Source organism: Equus przewalskii, chromosome 25 (genome assembly GCF_037783145.1).
Source record: "Equus przewalskii isolate Varuska chromosome 25, EquPr2, whole genome shotgun sequence".
In the NCBI taxonomy this organism is placed as follows: Eukaryota; Metazoa; Chordata; class Mammalia; order Perissodactyla; family Equidae; genus Equus; species Equus przewalskii.
In genome coordinates, this window is record NC_091855.1 from 37485954 (window position 1) to 37502457 (window position 16504).

A 16504-nucleotide genomic window follows, 5' to 3' on the forward strand; every position below is an offset into this window, starting at 1 on the left:
GGTGACGAGGCGCTGAGTACAGAGCAGGGGCCCGCCTCCACTCTCCCAGGGGGCAGCCTCGGGTTCCACCCAGATCCTCCATGCCCAGGGACCAGGGGCAGCTCCCATCTGGCTCAGTCCCTAGTGAGCCACAGGTGAACAGGGAGCAGAGTTTTAAATCCGAGGGAGCAAGCTCAAATAGAGGGAATGTAGGCAGCGGCTGGAGGCCAGAGGGGGCGCTGTGCAGGCAGCAGGATGAAGAACCTGCCCAGCCAGGCCTGTGTATCCTCACAAACATTCCTGTCCACGTTCAATTATGAAGCCAATGTAATGAAATCTATACAAGTTTCCATAGACGATGAAAACACAATTGGCTTGTGTAAACTGGCAGTTTCCAAACCATCCATGCAGAAGCTGGCACTTCAGCCCCCAGGAGGGCTGGCCGGACTGCAGGCAAGCGGAGACGCAGCCGGGCAGAGCCGGGGTCTGCAGGGGGAGCGGGACCATGGGCCGCCTCGGGAGAAAGGCCTGTCCAGACCACAGGGAGGTCAAGAGCCAATTGGAGGCCAGGCAGGTTGCAAAAATGCCAAAGGCCCTGGGTGCTGGAGACGCAGCGAGTGACCAGGGAGCCAGAGCAGGAAGGACGCTGCCCCACAGCCCTGGCCTGGCTAAGCTCCGGCCCTCTCTGGACGCGGTTTCCTTCCTTGTGAAATAAGAGGGGCCCTGCCAGCCCTGCCATGCTGAATCTGCACCCATGACGCTGTCATCTTTAGTTTGTAGGCGGCCTTGGATGCCTGGGAGGATGGGCCCTGCTAGGCAGCTCCGTTTCCTGACCATCTCGCGCGTTTAGTCACAAAACTGCTCTGATTTCAACCTTAGGTGCTAAAAGGCCCCCTGAAATGGACAAATGGTCCTGCCCTGGTCAGCACAGGGAGGTCACAAATCACTCCTGTCCCCCAGCTCTCTGTGAGGGAGGGTCTTGGGACCGCAGGTGGAGAGATCAGCCAGTGATCACAGCCGGACGAGCACCCACGTCCTTCCTGCTGGTCTGCTCCTCTGTTATGCTCATTTTCTGAAACTGGGGACCTGAGCTGGCCCAGCAGCCAGAAGCGCGCACTCTTGAGTCAGACGGCCTGGGTTCAAGTCCAGACCCTGCATCCACCTGTAGGCTGCACAACCACTGGGAAGGCCTCAAGCCTCCCAGTGCCTCAGTTTCCCTGTCTAAAAGAGGGTTCGTGACAGCACCCTTTGCGTAGGGCTGTGCAGCACTCAGAACAGCATCCACCGGGTAAATAACGACCTCACCGTGACAATGCGGAAGGTGAACACGTGCCTCACAGAGACTTTCTTTACAAATTGTTCTTTCAGCTGAGGCCCTGACACAACCTGCTTCCCTAAGTCTGCCTGTTTCTCAAAAGAGGGCAAACAGTCCAACTTTCTTTTTTGGTGCAAGCCAGGGTGACTGCAGTCAACCTTCCCCTGCTCTGCTGGGCCAAGGGTGCCCCCAGCCCAAGCCAGGCCAGCTGCCTCACAGCCACACGCCTGGCCTTGTCCCTGGGCATGCAGTCACTCCAGAGGGCTGGGCTGGAGCAGGTCAGGAAAGTCTGCTTCTTGCTGGAGGACACATAATAAGAAGTGCAAACGTAACTACGTGAATGCTAGTTTAAGAATGAAAGTCTCGAGTAATAAATTCTGAAAGTCCCTTTCATTGATTTCTGGTTAGTCATGACGATGATAATTGAAGTGACACCGGAATCGGGTGGGGCAGGGAGCCTCTGTAAGGATGTGGTCAGCCTCCTGCCTCAGGGAAGGCATCCTGAAACCGAGCTGGGCACAGCCAAGTGGCTGCCAAGACAGACAGCCGGGGCTGGGCTTTCCAGGCCTGACCCTCCCAAGTTTGTACCTTCGACCTCATCCCTCATCCGGAACACAGGGTCAAAGCCAATCCTCTGAGTGCTGGCTCCTCGGCGGGCGCTATTCTGAGCACATTCTGTTCTCACATGTTCATGAGGAATGTGTGGGCCAGGTCCTAGCATCCTGCTCCCCATCTCACATGTAACTGAGCTTAGAGTAATTCTCAAGCCATCCGCTCAGCAAGGAGGCAAAGCAGGACTTGAAGCTGGGCAGTCTGATTGGAAAGCCCCCGCCTTAACCTCTGCACCACACCAGCCTCTGCTGAGGCAGCCAGCCCTAAAGGGAGATGATCCCCTTTGTATGAACTTGGTCACTGCAGGGGAATCCGGTCCCCACGAGGCTGAGTGAGCCCTAAAGAGTATGATGTGGTTTTTCTACCCACACAAAAATATTTTTGCATACGGGCAAACATTAGAAGGAAGAGAAAAAACAGAACCACAGTGCGGAGTGGAGGTGGGATCTGGGACGGCTTATCTTTCAGAAATTTTCCCTAATGGAGCTGACAATGAGCTAACCCATTGAGTTAATAAATAAGGATGGTGGGGGGAGGAAGGTGTTAATCCTTATTCCAACACTCTCTCTGTCCTCAAGTCAAACCTCCTGCAGTGTGCACACGGTGGGGGGAGGGGGAGGAGGTCTGACCAGACATCGTGTCTGGGTTGGAACCCACCCTCTCCTCCCCAGGGTGGGCATCGTCTGCTTGGCCTCCCCAGAACACCCACTGTGTTTGTTCCTCACCATCTTTACACTAAGGGCTTTCCCTCCCTGCTCTGTGTTGGGGAAGGCCACCCCACATCTCATCATTGGGCAAGGGAATGGCAAACCCAGAGCCAATCCACCTCTGGTCTTATTTACCCACTGACATATCAGGCCATCCTGGGGATGTCGGAAAAAAAATCTCTCCAGCCTCAGTTTCCTCATCCAGAAAATGGATACAAATACCCAACTTAGATTACCAACTATAATTACCAGGAAAACCAGAGTGTGCTTAAGGCTTAGCGTGATTCTCCCACCATGTGGAGGAGCTCCGAGGGGTGACACCCTGAGGCACACACGGCGCCTGCACTGGCCCATGGCTCAGCCAAACTGTGCTTACCGAGTAGAGTCTCCAGCGGGCCACCAGCTCGTCCTCAGTCCCCGCCTTCGCCTGGGGCTCCAGGCCCTCCTCCGCCAGCCTCTGGAGGCCCTTCCTGAACTCTCCCAGCTCGGCCTCCAGCTGCCTCCTCTGCTGCTCACAGGCCCCCTTGGACTTGAGCAGGCCCTGCAGCCGCCCCTCCTCCTCCTCCCAGAGGAGCCGCAGCTTCTCCAGAACTTTCCGCATCTCCTCCAGTTCCTCAGTGATCTTCTCTGCACCCAAAGGAGAGGTATTCTGGATGACCCCCACGGCCTGTTCCTCCAGCCTCTTCAAAGACTCGTCGCCCCTGGGAAAATCTTTGGCAATGTCCTAAAGGGGAGAGGGGGCGGATGGAAAAAAAAGCTTGAGGGGAAAAAGAAAACATTTGCTGCATTTTCCAGAACCCCTGGGAAGGTCGTGCCAACCACTAATTCCCAGATTCCTGGTGAGAGCCAGAGGTGCCTTTCCGAGGGGTGGACCTTCTGCCTTAATGACACTGACTCCCAACGTGAGAAAGTAATTCCCTTTCTCCGTCTTGTCTTTTTCAAGCCGTCTGATTACGTCAAGGAGAAAGCCCCTGTTGGGTGCTTCTCTGTCTTAACTCTCTACGACATTGGTGAACCTGCCTTTTTAACAAAGAGAGAGGAGCCTTCAGCTGGCAAAAGTATGGAGCCAAATAGAACCTCAGGAACCCATTTGGTCTTGCTATATTTATTTTTGTGATTATCTACTGTAAACTATGAATGGGGACTGGTTTTCCACTTATGACAATGACATAAATTTTCTTTTTAAATAAACATCCATCAGCTTTTTAATTTTTAAAATGTTTTATATAAACACCTTTAAATCTGTTTTATGTGAAAATGCCTTCAACATATTTTTTTTACTTTTTTGCAGAAGTGTTATTTATACAGAGTAAAATATCTAGATCTTAAGTGTTACAATTCAAAGAGTTTTGAGAAATATGCATGCCCAGGTAGTCCACCCTGTTATCAAAATAAAGGGCATTTCTAACACCCCAGAAGATTCTAGAACTTCATATATTTGAAATCGTAGAATGTAGTCTCTTTTGAAACTGGCTTCCTTCACTCAGCATGTTTTCTAGATTCTTCCATGCTGTCGTGTATACCAGTACTTCATTCCTTTTTATTGCGAGTAATATTCCTTCCTATGTATATTCTCTTCTGCAATGTGTTCATCCAATGATCTGTTGATAAAAATCAGAGTCGTATTCAGTTTGGAACTATTATGAACAAGGTCACTGTGAACATTCTTTTTTTTTTAAAGCTGCAGTCCAATCACCCTTTGTGCAGGTGATCGGCCTTGGGTCCAAAGAGGACAGAGGCCATCCACACAGAGCCAAGATGAGAACCTGCAGATCCAGCTGGATTGACTCCCAAGTCTTTCTTTTTTTTTTAGTGAGGAAGATTGGCCCTGAGCTAACAGCTGTTGCCAATTTTTCCTTTTTTTTTTCCTCCCCAAGCCCCAATACATAGTTGTATATCCTAGCCATAGGTCATTCTGGCTCTTCTACGTGGGATGCTGCCTCAGCATGGCCTGATGAGCGGTGTGTAGGTCCACCCCCAGGATCCAAACCAGCGAACCCCTGGCCATCGAAGTGGAGCACGTGAAGTTACGCACTCAGCCACGAGGCCAGCCCCACTGTGAACATTCTCATACAAGTCATATAAGATATTTTTTGGTCATCATTCACCGGTTTTTTTAAAGGTGAGTCAATTTAAATACAAATATTAAATAAATGGTACAGGTTCTGTACAGCTGTGGCAAAAATTATAAAATAGTCCTTGAATTATTGAAGATGTTCTACCCACAGACTTTACAGAGAGTCAGAAGCTCGTTCAGGGTCACGGCGAGTTCGGAAGGTCAGAGCGGACCCAGCTTCCTCTGACCACAGGCCTGGTGCCTGCCCCAGGCTTCCTTACTCTCAGCACGACTGACCTTTGAGGACAGCTCATTCTTCTTTGGGGGGCTGTCCTGGGCATCACAGGGTGGTCAGCAGCATCTCCGGCCTCCACCCACTAGATACCAGTAGCATCCCCACTCCGAGTTGGGACAACCAAAAATGTCCCCAGACATGGCCAAATATCCCCTATTTGAGGCCCTCTGGTCTTGACCATGCTGCTGTGGCCTTGGGTTTCCAAATGCCCTGCTGGGCCAGAGATTTCCAGGAAGCAAACATGTGGCGCTCAATTCCATGCTTCTCCTCACGTGGGGTCCGCGTGCATGGATGTTGGTATCTCCTGCGGCCCCAGCACTACCCCGTTAAATAAAGTACAACACAGACCCCGCCAAACGCGAGCGCTCCCTCAGTGGACCCCGTGGTGGAGACCGGGCTGGGGTTACCTGCAACGCAGAGAGACGGTGCTGGGTGGTCAGCTTGCAGTTCTGCCCCAGGCAGCCGGCCACCTTCTCCACTACGGCCTTCAGCCACAGCTGGAACTCATCCACACTTGCCTGGAAATGCTCATGCTCCCGGGCCACCTGCTCCAGCAGGTCCACCCTGTCCTGTGGGAGGGGAGGAAAGTCAGTAACAACGAGGCTCCCCAGCCTGGGCTGCCCTGGCCTTCAGGGTCTGCCTGGGTGTGGCGGGGGTGGGAATGCAACCAACCCTCAGCTCTTTTGCTGGAGACAAAGAGATCCCAGACACTCTTCTCTACCTTCTTAGTAATAAGCCAAGGATGCTTGGCTTTGGAGACCAAAGCATGTCAGCACTGGGCCTGTCCACTATCCATGGCCTTCTTTCCTGCCATGTCCTAAGAACGGCACTCAAGACAGAAGTGTGGTAACAACTATTGCTACGTATTTATGATCATCCGAGCGTTCCCCAGGGTGCCAGCACTGCTCTGAGAGATTGCGCACATGCTCAGCTCATTGAACTCGCCTGACCAGCCCACCAGGTGGCACCATTATTCTCCCAGCATGACAGATGAGAAAACTGAGGCACAGCAGTGAAATGACTCGGCCAAGGTCCCCTGGCTAGGGAAGCACCAAGATCCGAACCGGGGAGGCGAGGCTGGTGGGCGCGTTTCCGCCCCATCACAACGGTGTCTGCGGGGAATGCAACCAGCCAGCTGCTGCCTCTTCTCGCGAGTGCAGCGATGTCTGCGTGGGTTGGAATCGTCTCCACTTTCAGACAATCCCACTGAAGTTCTAATCACACAGGGGCAGGATGTTGTCCTGAGGGTGGCTGAATCTGAGGAAATAACGGTGTCCCTGCTATAAGACCTACTATGTGCCTAGAGACTCTGTTTTTCAAAACACACAGAACACAGCACCATCTCTTTCAGCTCCTCCCCTCCTCAGCCTGGCAGTCAAGGGCAGGACCCCATGATGCGGCTGTGGCCCGGTGGTGGAGACCCTGGGCTTGGGAGCCCATGGCCTGTGACTTGAACCTTGGCCTGCCTGGGGCACGTAATTAACCCCTCCATGCCCAGTCCCCTCCTCTGTGTGATTAACAACAGTTCTGCCACCTTGGGGTGCAGTGGGATTAAATGAGCCAGAGCTCGAGCAACGCAAACAGCCCGGGCAGCTAGTAAGTGCTTAGGAACTGTGAGCCGTCATTCATTGTCACACCCAACCTCCAGGCAGCACCTTCCTTCTCTGAGGTTTGCCCACCGCCGCGGGCTGGATTAATGGCCTGCCCTCTGCACTGTGGCTCTCTCACAGCATGTCTACTGCACTGTCACCCACCGCGGGGACCAAGCGCTCCCTACGGCAGAGCTGCCCCTTGTTGGTTTCGTCTCCCAGGTTCGGCTCCGGGCAGCTGTGAAGCTTCCTGAACGGCTGTAAGAATAAACATGGAGGGTCGGCCAGGGGAAGGTTTTCAAGGAGAGTTAAGAAAAGGGAAAGGGGGGGCTGGCCCCGTGGCCGAGTGGTTAAGTTCGCGCGCTCCGCTGCAGGCGGCCCAGTGTTTCGTCGGTTCGAATCCTCGGCGCGGACATGGCACTGCTCGTCAGACCACGCTGAGGCAGCGTCCCACATGCCACAACTAGAGGAACCCACAACGAAGAATACACAACTATGTACCGGGGGGCTTTGGGGAGAAAAAGGAAAAAATAAAATCTTTAAAAAAAAAAAGAAAGAAAAGGGAAAGAGGGGCTTCCCATTTAATAGGCACCTACGATGCGCCTGGAACTTGACAGGCATTATCTTATTTAACCTTCACAACAATCTCAAAACCCTCCCATTTGCAAACCGCAAACTGGAGCTGAGAGGTCTCAGGACCTCGCAGGGCCCTGCAGACGTGACGTACAAGGCAGGTGTCGGACTCCAAAACCACCGCTCTAGACGGCGGGTGGCCGACGCTTCTGTCAGACAGTGGATGGTTTTGGCTCTGCCCAGGGATGGTTCCTGTTGCAGCTACTCAACCACGTACGTGCGACCATGTCATAGCACACAAGCAGTGAGGGGCAAACCCATAAGGAATGGTCGGATTCCAATAAGACTTGAATTATGGATGCTGAAATGTGAATTTCATGCCATTTTCACATGTTGTGAAATAGTCTGCTTTTTATTTTCCCCTCGATCATTAAAAAGGTGTAAAACGATTCATTTACCTTAATGTATTAAGCATTCTTATAAAAACATATAAGGCATTCTTAGCTCACAGGTCATCCAAAGCCGGGAGGTGGGCTGATCTGGCCCGGGGGCCGTAGTTTGCTGACTTCAGCTCTCAGCCAGGGAGCCAGGCCACGTCCAAAAGGGCCCTGACCACCACGGAAGCTACGCAAAAGCTCTCGCCCGGGAAGTGTGGAAACACACGGATTTGAAAACCTTCCCTGGTTATTTGCATTGGCCTTGCCCTCCCTTTGAAAGGCTCCTCACCAAATCTAGGAATACTAACTGGGTCGGCCTGGTGGCGCAGCGGTTAAGTTTGCACACTCCACTTTGGCGACCTGGGGTTCCCCAGTTTAGATCCTGGGTGGGGACCTATGCACTGCTTATCAAGCCACGCTGTGGCAAGTGTCCCACATACAAAGAAGAGGAAGATGGGCACGGATGTTAGCTCAGGGCCAATCTTCCTCAGCAAAAAAGAGGAGGACTGGTGGCAGATGTTAGTTCAGGGCTAATCTTCCTCAAAAAAAAGAAAGAAAGAAAGAAATACTAACTAATTCATTTAAAACTCTGCTACAACCATTGCAAGTAGAAGAAAATATCCCCATTTTAGAGATGGGGCAAGCAAGGCACAGGACCAAATCCGTCAGAGATGAGCAGAGAAGCCTCTCGCCTACGGGAGCGAGGCTCAGAGCTTCAACAGCAGCACATGGTGGGTGGAAACACATGCAGCTGCTTAAATTCCCAAAGTGGACCAAGGGACGGCGAATGGCTCCTTCGTGTTTCCCTTGCTGGCTCCGCCTTCCCGAGGGATTTGCATCCATCAAAACCCTCACAGACCTTCCTCCATCCACAGGAAGGGCTCATTTATGAAACAAAGTGGGTCAGGAATAATAAGCAGAGAATAAATGCTGGGTCCCCGGTTGACGCTGATGGTGATAAATGTTATAGCAAAACAAACTCTCCAGTGAAAGTCATCTGTGTGTGTGTGTGCGTGTGTGCGTGTGAGCGATGAGGTGCTGGCACTTGGGGAAATCCAGAGTAAATGAAGGTCTCCGTGATGCTGAGCAGGCGCTCGGAGGGGACTGCGGCCGAGCAGGGCAGGCGTCCAGACGAGCTCGGTGCCAGGCATAATGAGATCACAGAGCGCGATTCAGCGGCTGCCGGGCTGGCCGCGTCGGGAGGATGACAGGGGTGACAAATGGGAGAGTGCTCAACCCTCTCTCGTTAGACCAAACAATTAAACCATCTGTGGCCGGGCAGGGTTGTCAGGAATGTCAAAACCCAACCAATTAACAAGGGCGGCGTGGATTTATGCCTCTGCAAGGGGGTGCACGAACAGCTTTGATTCACGTCCCAGATGCCAGCCGAACACGCCTCCTCTGAGGGCTGCCCGGGAAGGAGGGAGGAGGAAGACGCTGCTATTGGCCTGGCCCTTCGGAAAACAGATCCATGGATTAAAACACTCAGACAAAATAAACAAGCAGGACCCTCCTGGCAACCAGCCTGCTCTGTCCATTGTGGACTTTCAAACGCTTTGGGCTGACAGCGTGCTGTTGCTCACCCTGGACTTGGCCAGCCGTCCTGGTCAAGAATCTCTCTCTAGGGGTTGGCCACCAAGGCCCCAGTCCAGAGGTGGCCCTCACAGCGCTTCTGTGGTCCTGTTCCCATCAACACCAGAAGCTTTGCTAATTAACAAATTGGAAATCAAAAATGGATTTTCGGAGGTGAAAATAATGGCCTGTTAACTAGCATGAGAAATGTTGAAATGGGCTCCCATCGGTGAAAGTCAAGGTATTAATACACACGGTATCTGCTGCGGACTGAATTCTGCCCTCCCCAGATTCATATACGGAAGGCCCCCCTAACCCTCAGGGTGGGGAGCTGGGGCCTGTGGGAGATAACCGGGATCAGATGAGGTTGTGAGGGTGGGGCCCTCATGATGGGATTGGTGCCCTTAGAAGAAGAGATATCAGAGAGCTGTCTGCAAGCCACGAAGAGGGCCCTAACCCAGAACCGAATCTGCCGGCACCTGGCTCTCAAGCTTCCAGCCTCCAGAACTATGAGAATTACATTCCTGCTGTTTAAGCCGCCCAGTCTGTATTCTGTTACCGCAGCCTGAGCAGACGAAGACAATACCCCAGGGACCCTCGCCACTCTGAGAAAAGGCCTGGACCTCGCAGAATCGCCACACGGCTCTAGTCCTGTCACCGGGAGAGGAGGATTTCGGCTGCCCGCCTCCAAATGGCTTCTCATCATCGAGACAGCCTTGGATGCAAGGGGAGGCCTTCATCAGACGTACAGAGCAGGCAACCAGGAGGCATCTGGGGGCTATTGGACGTGCAGTGCCCCCATCCTGCTTAGCATGGAGCCAGAGGGTTATCCTTCCATCTAGGGCTGGCAGGCCAGGGGAGGCCACGAGGTTGCTGCCTGGGGCTACAACAGCCCATTTCCTAATGAGGACCTTGGGGAGGGGAGTTAAACCTCTTGCTAAAGGCGATGTAAAAGTTCGCCCCTCTCCGCAGCCCCTCAGTCTTCTGAAGCTCACAGCACCCCGGGAATCTGAGGGCAGCCATGGCTCCTCTCTGCAGCAGGGTTGCACACATGCAACAGGTGGAATATAACCTCAAAGGGCCCGAAGGGGCACTCCGCACCCTACAGCCAGCTCTGGGAGAGAGGAGAAACAGCTCCGTGGTTCACATACCCCTCCCCATCCAAGAGCAAATGCGGTTTCCTGGGCGTGAGCACAGAGCTGCCAAACCTCTGATGGCCAGGAGGGGAAAACCAAGTCTGGGAGCTTCAGCCCACAGCTGGAAGACCAAACTGAATTTACTTCTCTACACAGGATCCAGTCACTCTGCAAACCCCAGCACCCCATTTCCACATTGGGGTCGGCACGGACCAGCTGGTCCGGCAACTCTGAGAGCTCCCCCCAGGGAGGCAGCTCCCTCCCCAACACCATCCTCTTGGGGCAGAGGCCCCCACGCTCCGGCCCCCAGGACGCTGCTTGCTCACCTCTGCCTCGTGAAAACCCTTGGAAGCCACGCGCTCCCTCCTCCAGGAGCTCTGACCTCCCACTTACTCCTGCCTCTGCGTGCTCAGCCTGACGCACAGAAGCACCCGCGGCCCCAGCTCTGTCCTGATGGGCACAGGACCGCAGGTACAAACAGAGGTAGAGGCCATGTTGGGAGCCACCTAGAACACTTCTGGTTCTTTCCAGTGGGCCAGTGTACCTGACACTTAGATTTTCTTTTTAAGTCTAAAACACAGGCCCCGTCACATCTTCTCTATCTACGACGTAAGAAGGTTGGAGGACCAAAAGAAGTCAAAGACATGAGACTTAGAAAAGATGGCAGCTGCTGATACGAGCCGTGATTTCTAGGATTTTTTGGATCCACTGAGGGGAGAGTCCCCTGGAGTGACCATGAGGAGCTCTGAGATGATCATTTCTGCACGTGGCCAGAAGTGGTGCCCACCTGGCGTCACCTCCATACACACACACGCACACACACATGCACGCACGCATGCACATGTACACACGCCCAACCGCTTTCTGCTTCCTCTCCTCCGCCCGCTGCGCGAGGGGCTCTCTGCTGGTGGGCAGAAGCACCTGTTTCCTGTGGAGTCACCCCAAGGAGGCCATGGCACCAGGCACCTTCCCTGCGGGGCCCGAGGGGCAGACCTGGAGAGAGAATCGCAGGTACACCTGCCCCGGCCCTTGGTGAGGGCCAACTGGCCACACCTGCAAGAGCCGGAAGTCATCGCTGCCTCACCTGCGCAGCACCGGGACCCTCCTGCCACGCCCCTCTGGGGCCCTGGGCGCTGTGTGCCTTCAAGTGGCAGGGGTGGGGTTCTCTCTCATTCAATAATAGCTCCCAGCACCGGCTGTGAGTCCAACACCATGGTCGTTGCTATTTATTTTCATTGCTACTGAGAGTGAAGCCCTTATGCTGGGAAGATGCTCGCCAGTTTTCACAGAGCTCGCACATGAACTCATTCCGTCCTCAGCACCTGGTTACAGGTAGGGAGAGCTGCCCTGAGGCCACACACCCGGGAAGCAGCAGAGCCTGTCCTGAAGCAGGGCCCCTTCCCAGGCAGTCAGGGGCCAGATCCTGTCCTGATAACAGATTCCCAGGTCTCTGCTTATGATGGAACTATTTCTCTTAGCCTGTAAACACGAAGGGCCCAGGAGACTTCCAGGTCCAGCACGGCGGAGGACTAGTGAGCCTGCATACCATCCACCACAGCAGCCAGAAACGCTGCATAAAGTAGAACAAGCTTGTTCAAATGCAGACCTGCATGCACACCAAGGTAAGAGAGACCCGTGGAGCAGCAGCAAAGGAGTTACAGAAACCAGACTGCTCAGCTCACACGTCTACTTGGGGTCTTCTCAGGTTTAATGCTCAGGCTGGAGGAGGAAAGCAGACTTTGGGCGCAGAGGGGGAGAGACCACTGCAAAAAGGCAGATGCCTCAAGGAGCTGTCCCTCTGTGAAGGCACAGAAATCTCTAGAACTAGAAAAAAAAATCTCCCCATAAGCACAATAGGAGAAGGAAGCTTGTGTTTCAACTCAGGCTCTGGGATAAAAAAACAAAAACAAATGAAAACAGCAGTCACCTTTCAGAGCACGGAGCCAGGGACCTCGTGGATAATTTTGGCTAAGGATTCAAGTTCAGAGCTCTCACCTGATTCAGGAACCCAAGCCAATATTCTGACATAAAAATGGGAATTAGGAAGGTCAATTCCCTGGGAAGCCTGGCTCTGTGGAGCTCCTCTGAGGCCAGGCCCCGGCCATGGGGTCCTCAGATAAAGCCCTGCTTAGGATGCTCACAGCTCAAAATCACACAGCCCTCGAGGAAACGACCCACCACGTCAGGACACCCAGCAGACGGCAGTGTCAGGCCCCAGACCTTCAGCTGCTGGAGCAAGCTGATGGAGATTGCAAAATTTGTGCACTTAGAATGATTACAGATATCATCCATATCTGGAAGGGGTGCCAAATTTAAGGGAAAAAGAGACACAATGAAAAAAAGAACGGCAGATGTAATAACTGCTCAAATAGAATTTCTTTAAAAATAATAGTAATTGAACTTCATAACTCAATGGACTGTTTGAAAATGAAGATAAGGATGAGATGAGGGAATGGGGACAAGGATGGGCAGAGGGATGGGGGGAGAGCAAGTCAGAGATGAGGAGGAAAGGCTAAAGGGCAGGAGGAGGGACGGGAGGACAGGAGGGGAACCAGGTAAAAGCCAACCTCACGGTCCATCTGTCAGTCAACACACACGTATCAAGCGCCCACATGTGTATAAACCACAGAGTGACACTGGGCACGTGGATGGAAACAATGGGTTGATGGATGAGTGGATGGCGGAAGGGTGGGTGCATGGGTGGATGGAAGATTGCTGGGTGGGTAGTTAGGTGGTGGGTGGGTGAGCTGATGAAGATGGGTGACAGGCAGATAGTGAGTGAGTAGGTAGGCGGGTGAAGGGGTAGACAGTGGGTGGGTAGCCGACAGTGGAGAGATGGATGAATGAATGGGTGGGTGAAGAGGCAGGTTAATGAGTAGGTGAACGAGTAGATAGATGGATGGGTGGGTGATTAAGTGGTTGTATAGACGAATAGGAGATTGGTTAGTGGTGGGGAGGTAGATGGATGAGTGAATAAACAAATGGATAGGAGGTTGGTAGACGGATAGATGGTTGGGTAGGTAAGTGGATGGGGTGGTGAGTGAATGGATCGTGACTGGGAGATTTGGCAGTTTGTTGGGGAGAAAGATGGGTGAGTGGATAGGAGGGGGGGAGATGGACGGATGGTGGTGGGTGGGTAGGTGGGTGGCAAGGTGTTGGGCTGGTGGTAGTGGATGGTGAGTAGATGGATGGGTAGATGGTTAGTGGGCAAATGAGTGGCCGGATGGGCAGACAGGGGTGGATAAACGGATGGACGGGTGAAGACAGAGCCCACCACACCTTACCCACCTGGGCTTTGGCCTTCACTGCATCGTACTCTGCCTTCATCCTCTTCTGGGCGTCCTCGTCCACGCTGGGGTCCCCAATCCTGTTGAACAGGGAGCCCGCCTCCTCCAGCAGCCGGTCCAGGAGCACGGCCTGGTTGTCCACGTTGTGCAGCAGCACCTGGGCGTGGCTCAGCTGCCACTGCTTCTCCTTCAGGCCCAGCTGCAGCTCCACGGGCGGCTCCAGCGCCACCACCATCTTCTGGAACCAGCGGTAGAAGTCATCCCGGGCCAGCAGGTATTCGCTCCAGTGCAGCCACACCCACTCGATGCGGCTGTGGGCACAGAGACCAGGGGGCTGTGACCCACCTGCCTTCCTGGCTCCCGGGCAGAGAGGACAGGCCACGGCGCCCACCCCAGCACTAGGGGGCTGTGGGAGGGAGGAACAATGACGCCTTCTCTGGGCTTCAGGGTCACCTGGGCAGCTTGTTGGCACTCCAGGTTCTGGGCCCCACCTCACTCCTACTAGACGGTAAATAAGCTCCATGGGTCAATGGGGCTCAGATTCCAGACTGGCTCTGAGAACCGCCGGCCTTGCTGATGCAGCCTGGGGAGCTGTCAGCCTCCGGCACCCATATTCCAGCTCTAAACTCCCATTACTGATGCACGACATCCCCAGCCACTTGTCTCGCTCTGGTGTCGGGATGTAGCACAAGCCACATGCTCTGACCACATGCGTGCCCACCAATAGTCACTAGAACACTGCCACCGGGAGAGTGTCTAACAGCCTGCAGAGCACAATAGCATCTGTGGGCTCGTCACTGCTAAGTGGGGACGGAAGGCTGGGGATCTGTGTGTGGGTCCCAGGGGTGCCGTGAACTCACTGCATAACCCTGCCGCCTCACCCGCCTCAGTTTCCCCATCCGTAACATGGAGCTGGCCCTGTCTGTCCAGCCAATATCAAGTCACTTTGATTGGAATTCCAAGTGAAAGGATTTGAAATCACTGTGCAAAGTGCCCCAGTCCACTCACGTTCTGGTTTTATAAAGATGGAGAGGAGGCAAGCAGCTCTGGTTGACTGAGGGCCTACTGTGTGCCAAGCACTGTGCCTCACTCTGGACATTTGCTATCCCCTTCTGTCTTCCTAACAACCTTCAAAGGAACACTTGGTTACAGCCATTGTCCAGAGGAGGAGCCTGAGGCTCAGAGAGGTCAAGTAACTTTCTCAAGGCCACACAGCAAGTAACCAGCAGAGCAGCAGACAAACCCAGGTCTGTCGAAGCCCTCCACCCCCATTTGGCTCCCTGGTTTGGGCAGAGAATCTGGGCTAAAGTGCTAGCAAGACAGCAGGCCCTGTCACTCCAGGGCAGCTGCCCTTCTGCTGAGGATGCACGCGTGGCAAGTCTACCAGGAATTCATTGCTGGCAAAACACAGTGGGCTCCCACCGTCTATTATCATCATTAAGCTTGATTTTAATTAGACAGAGGCAGGCAGGGCTGGCTCAAATCCCAAGAGAACCTCCTGTTCCCAGGCCTGGAGAAATGTCCCTCTGGCAGAGGCCCCAGGCCAGCGTGGTGGTGGCAAGGAGGTCAGCGACAGCTGCACACGAAGGCCTGGCAGGTCCCTGGCTGCCCCACCTGTGACAGTGAGTCATGTAGGTGACGGTCTCCTCCCACTGGGCCTTGATGTCCCTCAGCCGGGCCAGGATCTCTGGCTTCTGGTCCTCGGGGCAGCATGCCAGGAGGGCTTCGGCCGCCCGCAGCGCCAGGTCCAGCTTCACGCGCCCCTCGGGCTCCAGCTGGCATATTTTCTGTCGGGGACACAAAAGCCAGTTTCCGGGGATTAGACAAAATGCAAACAGGCAGAGCCTTGGGAAGACAGTGCGCGATGGAAAGAGCCAGGCGGTGGGGACCAGAGGAGCCGGGGTTTGAATGGCAGCCCCTGCATCGTCTCCTGTGACCTTGGGCAGCCTGCTGACGGCTCTGAGGGCGAGCAGGGAGCAGGGTAATGAGCACAGAACTGCCCGGCTGTCTGGGGTGAGGAGGGCCTCTCCTTCCGCACTGGCCCATTTCCAGCCGTGTGAACTCGAAAAGTTCCATTGTCTCTTTGGACTTAGTTTTCTCATCTGTAAACTGGGGGTTTTCATAGTATCTAGTTCTCAGAGGTTTTCAGGATGAAATGAGAAAATGCATGTAAAGTGCAGGTCACAGAGGGTGGGGCCGTGGGAATCTGCCTCAGGTCTACCAAAGGGCGTGGGCTTGACACAGGGCCCCGGCTGAGGCTCCAAAATTCTCTAGGAGTTTGCAGTTTGCACCAAGACCCTGCTCCCTCAGCTGCTCCCACCAGTGATGGAGCAGGAACACGAAGGCAGGCTGGTTCCTGGGAGATACTGGGCTCCTCTGATGGAGGTGGTCCAGGATGCCCCACGCTCTTGCCAAACTCCTTAGAACCGAAGGGCAGTCCGAGATGCTCCTGGTCTCCGGGGCTCAGGGCTCCATCCTCCCAGCCTCTCTGTGCTCCCTCCCAATATTTCCCCTCAGGCTTCTCCCTATGAAACATTGTGCACATTTCATCTCCTCTTGGTGTTGGCTTCTTGGAGCCCCAAGACTAAAACACAACGTCTAGCAAATAGGATGTCTCTGTTTAACATTAGTTATTGTCATTATTAATTATTATTCCAGATCTTCAGCAACTAAAGCTTGGTCCTTGTAGTAAAAAAATGCCTGGATTCCAATTCCAGGGCCACTCCCTACCACCTGCACGACCCCCTGCTTAAATTCTCTAGGCCTGTGGAATAGGGAAGACAATGGTTATGCCACCAAGGATGACAGTGAGCGTTGTGTGACACAGCGAGAACCATTAGCATACTGCCCGGCCCATCATTCATTCTCAATCGCTGACTGTCCACTGTTAGTGGTGGCTTTGCTTACCTTCTGAGCTGTATTCACTGGCAGCATGACATTTGCCTA

General features: G+C 53.8%; 1 protein-coding gene across 5 annotated transcripts in view; it reads right to left on the reverse strand.

The window, feature by feature from the left end:
- The window catches only part of SYNE3 (spectrin repeat containing nuclear envelope family member 3), a 100134-nt gene that overhangs the window by 39488 nt on the left and 44142 nt on the right, over window positions 1-16504 (reverse strand). For all 5 annotated transcript variants that reach the window (XM_070594169.1, XM_070594166.1, XM_070594167.1 and 2 more), the window contains exons 3-6: window positions 15173-15345; window positions 13560-13869; window positions 5372-5533; window positions 2990-3337 (exon numbers count right to left, since the gene is read on the reverse strand). In XM_070594169.1, coding sequence (XP_070450270.1) covers window positions 2990-3337; window positions 5372-5533; window positions 13560-13869; window positions 15173-15345 — 993 coding nt within the window. The remainder of the gene's footprint in view (window positions 1-2989; window positions 3338-5371; window positions 5534-13559; window positions 13870-15172; window positions 15346-16504) is intronic.